The 8,083-nt window shown below is 38.7% G+C and overlaps 1 protein-coding gene across 7 annotated transcripts in view; it reads right to left on the bottom strand.

Annotated features, from left to right (window-relative positions):
* Nucleotides 1-748: 748 nt before the first annotated feature.
* CDH19 (cadherin 19) overlaps nucleotides 749-8,083 on the bottom strand; it is a 97,172-nt gene continuing 89,837 nt past the window's right edge. For 6 of the 7 annotated variants that reach the window (XM_039526781.1, XM_039526784.1, XM_039526787.1 and 3 more), the window contains one exon: nucleotides 750-1,969. In XM_039526781.1, coding sequence (XP_039382715.1) covers nucleotides 1,479-1,969 — 491 coding nt within the window. In that variant the 3' untranslated portion in view covers nucleotides 750-1,478. Of the gene's footprint in view, nucleotides 1,970-8,083 lie in introns of all 7 variants that reach the window. The other variant, XM_039526780.1, reaches the window with a different exon arrangement.

The raw sequence follows: 8,083 nt of genomic DNA, 5'->3' as shown, positions 1-8,083 counted from the left end.
TCTTTAATAAACAAATAATTTTACAAGCTCTGTGATGTTTGCTATGCTCCATGCATTTTCATTTCTTTTATAAGATTTGCCTAGTTTTTTGTAATTCAGTGGAGCTTACCTGAGAGCTTAAATAAAAAAGCTAATTGCTCTGTTTTTCTTATCCTGATGCCAGCTTTCAGCTGTTGAAATGTTTCAATTGATTACATGTTGCAGATACTGTAAAATAAACAGCTAATAGAAAATGGTGAATAAATATAAGGTGGACCCTTCTATACTTAGCCAGACATTTGAATATATTTGATGGTTTTTAGAACATTAATTTCTGTTGATCCTCCATACAGATAATTGAAAAGGAATAGTTCTGAGACAATTTTATACTCACTACAGACTGTGTAAAAAAATACAGTAGGAAATTGATTTTGAAGTCTGACTCGATTCCTTCAGAATGATGGGGGATCATTTTCTGAAGAACTGGATTAACATTAAAGTGTTTTACTATCTAATGTTATACATCAAGTTTTATATCCACCAGCTTAGCATTTTAAAGATCTTTAATACTGTTACAATAAAATTGAGTACTGCAGCTAATTTTATATTCCATAATAAAAAAATATCTGTGCTGGGAAATCAGTCATCTTTTAAGCTCTTAATAAAAGGGGAAAAAGCCCAGATGTGAATTGTATTTGACGCTATGCACAGTAAAATGTAACATGGTTGATTCTATTGTATTTAAGTTGAATATTGATTCAGACTTGAACCTAATACTTTTTGTCCTTTATAATTTTTTAATGCATTAACTGATAAATTAATTAGGAATTTGACACACTTCCCAACAGTTTAATAAAAATTCAAATGTAATAGTGAATAAATGTTGACTGTAACAGGCCTTTATTTCTACATGGCTAAAAACTGCATTTGCTTTAGTTTTATCCTAAAAAAAAATAAATAGAAGACTTTGTAAGTGTTTTTGACAATCCTTTAAAAATATGTCTGGTGTCTACATTTTTACACAATAGTATTTATATTATGAAACATAATACAAATATGCAAGCTTTAACTTTGGTTAATTAATGTGAAAAAACAAAACAAAAACAAAACCCAACCAAGTCAGCCTTAACTTTGGAAATAGTTGTAAAGCCTAAGCTAGGTCAAATATTTCCAGGAACCATAGTTATTTTGTTTTGTTTTATCCTGTGCTTGTGGGACCTGTTTTAAGCACCCACCATTGGAACTAGATTTTCAAAGGAGCGCAGCTTGTATTCAGGCACCTGAATAAGAGCTGACTTTCAAAAGGGCTGAGCATTCAGCACTTCTCAGAGTGACACTCACAGGCAGATTTTCGAAAGGTTCTCAGCATCCACCATCCTTTTGAACTGCTGTTCTTGAAATCCGGCCACTTATTTTGATGCTTAAATTGGTCTCATTTTCAAATACAGACTTGATTTTGGCTGCCGAGTACTTTTGAAAATGTGGCCCCATACTGGTTGCTAATCCCTTGTACTCTTATTGGGGTCATACATGCATGCTAGTTGTTTAAAGTCCAGCCCCCGCTCAGTAAGGTAATCATAATTCTCACCCACATATGACATGCTTGATCCTAAAGAGCTGAGGGATCCAGCCAATGAGCCAGTCCCCTCAAATGCATATGTCTGAAGGGAATCATATGGCGGAGCAGTAGGATCTGCATTAGCTTCGTTAAGCTTTTCTAAAATGAATTCCCTGAACACAGCACTGTCAGGACCAACTTGCAGAGATTGTCTGTAAAGGCTTTGGATTTCAGTTGTGATGTTTCTTCTAGATTTGTGCTCTCTCATGACAGTACGAGTCCTGAGTGTTGAAATATCAAAAGCCTCTGTGTCCTCCTCTCCCCCTCCTTCATCATCATACCTGACAATGTTCTCTCTGAACTCTTCAGGCTTGTCAGGAAATAGAGACTGCTTCCTCCGCTGCCTTAAAACCAGCATTGCCAAAAAAAACACTGACAAGAAAAAAGAAAAGAACCAGAGACTTTTTATGTGTTTGGAAAGTCTTAAGAGTGGTAAACCTTCCTAATGTTGAAGCATGTGCAAACTCAAGCAATCTAGGTGGATTTGTAGAGCTGTTTTTTGTGTGTGTGGATTTATGGTTGTAAGATGTAGTATTTTTGGTGGGGAAATGGCTACAAAGGGACTTATAAAATGGGTTAAGGAAATGGAGCAATTTGTTTGGTCAATGAGAGTTTGGAGCAGTGAGGGAATCACAGGTTACTTGTGCTGTTTGAAACTAGTTTGTTTTATTACATAATATATCAATGCTGCATTGAAGATTTCATTTCCCTCTCCCAGGTCAAAACACTGTAAGGGCTGGGAAATAAAAAAAGAATGTTATTGGGTTAGATCCTCCTCAGTTGGAGTCAATTGGTTCAAATCCTTTGACTTCAATGAAGCTAAGCTAAGCAGGTGAGGATCTGGTCCAATAGTTTCTCGTAATTGGTTTTGCACATTTGAGAATTTTTGAGGATGTTGTACCTCATATCTGTGCACCAGCAAACTCTATCTGTAAGAATACCTTGTTTGTAACTGACATAAAAGCTTGGATTGTAGAACGACTGGCTCAGATAGAATTTTTAATTTGTTTATTTTTTTTAAGTAAGCATTCATTCCCCCGCCGCCTCCCCACAACAAACCCTGGCTCACTTCATCCCAAACCAAAGTGTCCATTTCAAATACACGATTTCAGTTTGTAACTAATTATAGCTGGAAACTGAATACAGTTTTAAGCTTAAAAAACAAACCAAACAAATTTGATTGACAAATTTGATTCTAATATTAGAAAATATTTATCCATACAGGTTTGGACTGTTAATTTAAAAAATGCATTGGACCTTTTTTATAATGATTTTTCTCATTTCTGATGTTACATCTTTGGTGATAGTTTTCTTAGGAAGAATTCTGAAGGCTTGAAAAACAAGTACAATTCATGCCATGGCTGCATGATTTAGAACAGTAACACCTCTTCATTATCATGCCCTTTGTAACTAGTGGAATCAATTTTAAATTGGGATTCTATTCATTTTTTTTAATTAAAATTTCACTTCCAGTGAAACAATTATGTTTGCCTAACTTATGACTTTTAAATCACACCATCTGTGAAATAACTCTAGTGATGGTGAATTTATATAGTTCTGATAGTAGCTGATAAGGAGGCACTGAAAAAGTTGTCCTTGCTTTTGATGACCCACATCTTTAGATGATGGATGATGTTTTGCCCATGTCATGCTATCATAAAGTGTAGCATGTCAAATGATGTGCTATGCCAATGTTACCATAAAACAAGCTCTTTAACAAGCTCACTGGGGTTGATACATCCCTCTAAGGAAATGCAAAATGAACACTCTAGTGCTAGCAGGGATTACTGTGTATTGCATTTAGATGGAGGTATGGTGGCTGAATGGTTAACACAGGGTTTCATAAATTATTTGCCTGTGTGAGCCTATTTTGAGGCTTATTGTGTCCTTTGACTCAAGATAGCAACAAAGCACCACAGCAGCCAAGGAATCCAAGGAATTTTCACATTAAGTACATTATTTAATGCTCTCTGTGATGCACGGGCTTCCGTATTGTGACACAGCTTCTTCATGTCCGGTGGTGAGGTAGAAATTACACATCTAATCTCTGATGTGACATCAATGGTAGATTGATAGTGAGACTTGATGGGCACAAGAGTGCTGAATCCAGCTGCACAGAAATACTCGTGAATGGCACTATCAGTTCTGAGGTGCATGTTGAGAGTTCAGGATATTCATTCTTGACCGTACATAAGAACATGAGAATGGCCATACTGGGTCAGCCCAGTATCCTGTCTTCTGACAGTGGCCAAAGCCAGGTGCTACAGAGGGAATGAACAGAACAGGTAATCATCAAGTGATCCATCCCCTGTCACCCATTCCCAGCTTCTGGCAAACAGAGGATAGGGACATGGTTTTGCATCTCTGCCCATCCTGGCTAGTAGCCATTGACCGACCTAGCCTCCATGATTTATCTAGTTCTTTTGAACCCTTTTATAATCTTGGTCTTCACAACATCCTTTGGCAAAGAGTTCCACAGTTTGACTGTGTTGTCTGATGAAATACATCCTTTTGTTTGTTTTAAACCTGCTGCCTATTAGTGTCATTGGGTGACCCCTAGTTCCTGTGTTATGAGAAAGAGTAAATAATACTTTCTTACTTACTTTCTCCACATCAGTCATGATTTTATAGACCTCTATCATATCCCTCCTTAGTTGTCTCTTTTCCAAGCTGAAAAGTCCCAGTCTTATTAATCTCTCCTCATATGGAAGCTGTTCTATACGGTTAATAATTTTTGTTGCCCTTTCCTGAACCTTTTCCAAGTCCAATTTTTTTGAGACGGTGAGACCACATTTGCACGTAGTATTCAAGATGTGGGTGTACCATGGATTTATATAGAGGCAATATGATATTTTCTGTTTTAACTATCCCTTTCACAATGATTCCCAAACTTCTGGTAGCTTTTTTGACTCCCTGCACATTGAGAGAATGTTTTCAGAGAGTTATTCACAATGCCGCCAAGATCTCTTTCTCTTTAGGCCCCATCATTTTGTCTGTATAGTTGGGTTTATGTTTTCCAATGTGCATTACTTTGTATTTATCAACATTGAATTTCATCTGCCATTTTGTTGCCCAGTCACTCAGTCTTGAGAGATACTTTTGTAGTTCTTTGCAGTCTGCCTGGGACTTAACTATCTTGAGTAGTTTTGTATCATCTGCAAATTTTGCCACCTCACTATTTACCCCTTTTCCCAGATCATTTATGAATATGTTGAATGGGACTGGATCCAGTACAGACCCGTAGGGGACATAACTATTTTCCTCTCTCCATTCTGAAACCTGACCATTTATTCCTACCCTTTGTTTCCTATCTATTAACCAGTTAAAGTTCAACAAGAGGACCTTCCCTTTTATCTCATTACATTGACACAGCTCTCTGGGAAAGAACATTAAGTATATGTTCCTTGCAGGAATCGATCACAGGAAATTTCTGAGCTGTTTGATTTCAGCTGCTGGCAAACCAATGGCATCAGCCTTGCACTGAAAGGGGTTTCATACCTAATCATACTTTGTCATGTCCAAGTCGGGGAAAAAGGATACAAACTGGTCCTTGAGTCATCTGAGATACTCAGCCATCACCTGTGTGTAACCCAGGAACTTGCAAAGCTTCAGGAAGGATTCATAGTTTGTCTTCAGCAAATTATTCTTCCAGAAAACAATTTTCTTTGTGACTCCTGTGTTGTGATCACTCAGTTGAAGGATGTGGTGTTCTCTCCTTGCAGACATGTATTCAATTCATTCAGTTTCCAAAATATGTCTGTGACATAGGCCAGAAGGCATATCTTCCTTTGGTCACCCAGAAAAATCAATGAACTTGGTATTTTTTGCAATCCATTACATAGGCACGCAGCTTGTCTCTCAGTTCAAAAAATCTTCCCAGTACTTTTCCTCTCAAGAGCCAACAAGCTTCACTGTCAAAGAACAACACATCATGATCAGATTCCATTTCTTCACACAGGTTTGCAAAGAGACACACGTGAAGAGGCTGAGTCTTGATGTAGTTCACAATAGATGAGACCTGCTGCAAAACTTCACATAGCTCTGGACTCAGAGCTTTAGATGCTAGTTTTTCTCTTTGAATCATGCAGTGAGTTCACACAGCAAATGGAGCTAATTTCTCTACCAAGGCATGCACACCTGCTTTGTGGCTTGCCATAGACAGAGCTCCATCTGTGCAAAAGCCCACCAAGCAATCACACTGTAAATTTTTGTTTTGCATGTAGCTGTAGCACATTGAACCATCTTGCGCCATCTTCTGTCCAGGAAGAGGAAGAACAGAATGTCTTAAAAAAATGTACCATCACGTGTATTTCACAAAAGCCAAGAAGTGTGCATCACAACCCTCAATGCTCATATCAACTTGAAGAGCAAAATAATCTGTGTTTTTCTGACACTCCATCTGTGTTTGATTGATCTGCTGCTGTCACTTTGATCCTTTGCTTCACTGTGTTGTTGGAGAGTGGTATGGCTTTGAGCTTGTTTGCTTCAGTTTCCCCAAACATTATGTTCATTGCCTCATTTGCGGCTGGCAAAATCAAAGTGTTTCCAATTGTATGAAGCTGCTTGGCCTGTGCAGTGTGGTAACTCACCACAAATGATGCCTTTTGAGCATGGTCAGAGATGGACACGGCTCTCTTGAATTGCAGTTGTTGATGTGAAAGTTCTTCTTTCTGACACTGAAAAAATAACCTTCATTTTTCTATGTGTTCCTTGTGAAAGGTTTTTCTATGTGTTCCTTGTGAAGTGTTGTTTAAGCTTATTAGGCTTCATGCTTTCACTAGGTGACACCGTGTTATAGCAGGCATTTTGGCCTTTCATCTTTCTTGATGAAATCACTGGTGAAGTCATAATCAAAGAAAGCCTCCTCATATTTTCAATCATGTTTCTTGGACTCTTGTTTTTTGTTCATAACTGCACCATAAGATTCACTGCTAGAGGCTGAAGCAGATACTCTGGGTTAAAAAGGAGTCCTCTGTGCCTCTTAGCACAAATCTGAAAGAGGAATTCACTTTTCAGCAAATGAAGCCAGGATTTAGGAAGGTTCTGCGTGGTGATACTAGGACAGCAAAATGATTCTTTATCCTCAAATTACAAGGGTACTCAGGGTGGCATGAAAGAAGATATGGACTTCGCCTTAGTGCAGATTCACATCTAAAAAAAGGCTAGCACAGGTTCCTACTAGTTCAAGCAGAGAGGAGTCTCTCTTGATGAGGCTGCTACCCACAGATAAGGATTTTCTGCATTCAAGTCCCTCAGATAGATACTTGTACAGCTGCATGGTGCAAATGGCCAAATTGGTGTCCGCACAGCAATCTCCACACAGCCAACGTGTCTGAACCTGCTCCACAAATGCTGCACTAAGAGGCCATTGTTTTGCTCTACAAAATGGTGGTCTCCACACAATGTGACCTCACACACATCATATATGCTAGGTCATGCTGCAAGGCTGCCATTCTGATCTACAAAATGGCAACCTCTGCACAACATGACCTTGCACGCACTGTTTTATTAATTATTATTATTATATGGAGATATACCTATCTCATAGAACTGGAAGGGACCTTGAAAGGTTATGCTGTGTGAAGGCCTCCATTTTGTAGACCAAAATGGGAACTTCCTGATGCAGTGTTTGTGGAGCAGGGCCAGGCATGTTTGGGGGCAGATGACATCACAGTTTGGCAACCTGTGAGTTAAGGCACTTGGGTTACAATCCTGAATGTCTGGATTTGAGTCTTGCTCAAACTCACACTGAAAGTTTGGATGGACCAGATTGCTTCCCCTTGTGCTTTAGCTCTACTCTGAATAGGGATGGGCTGAGGAGTGAGCAGAAGCAAACAGTTTCTGCACTTGGAGTGCAGGGCCTGCTACTGTGAGCAGTCCTTTCGCAGCAATGCCAAAACGGAAGCTTCTTGCTTGAACCTTCATCCCTGTGCAGGCATAAGGGGTTGACTCATACTCTATCTCTTTATTTATAGGGAATATATCTCAAACTAGTAGAATCCATCTAAATGGAGGAAACATTTTAGGTGCACACACTGTATATGTGACAACAAGCCTAGCACTGTGCTTCTCAAATTTGTATCAACCCTGGAGGGGGGGCGGGAAGAAAAGGGGAAAGAGTAGCATACGAGTGGTTGTATTTGAAGAAGTGACTATGTAAATATGTCACTTTATTATTCAACAGATCAACCCTGTTTGTATTCAGAGTCAGAGCTGCCTCCTTTACAACAAAAATAAATAAAAATAAAACAGTAACAAATTATCTTAGCTCTAGAGAACCACACAGTTATGGTGGAGAGAATTGGATTCTATTCCTTCTCATGCATCATCAGTAGAACTGTCAGCTAAATTTCAACTGTAAGGCTAAATTCTGCTTTAGTTTTACATGTGCTAAGACAAGATTTTAGCCTTCCACATCTTCATGACAGCTGATGATAGATGTGCATACAGGAACACACCTACACTTTGGCCAGATTTTCACGGATG

The sequence above is a fragment of the Mauremys reevesii genome, linkage group 2 (assembly GCF_016161935.1).
Source record: "Mauremys reevesii isolate NIE-2019 linkage group 2, ASM1616193v1, whole genome shotgun sequence".
NCBI lineage: Eukaryota > Metazoa > Chordata > Testudines > Geoemydidae > Mauremys > Mauremys reevesii.
This window is presented reverse-complemented; position numbering and strand designations above follow the sequence as displayed.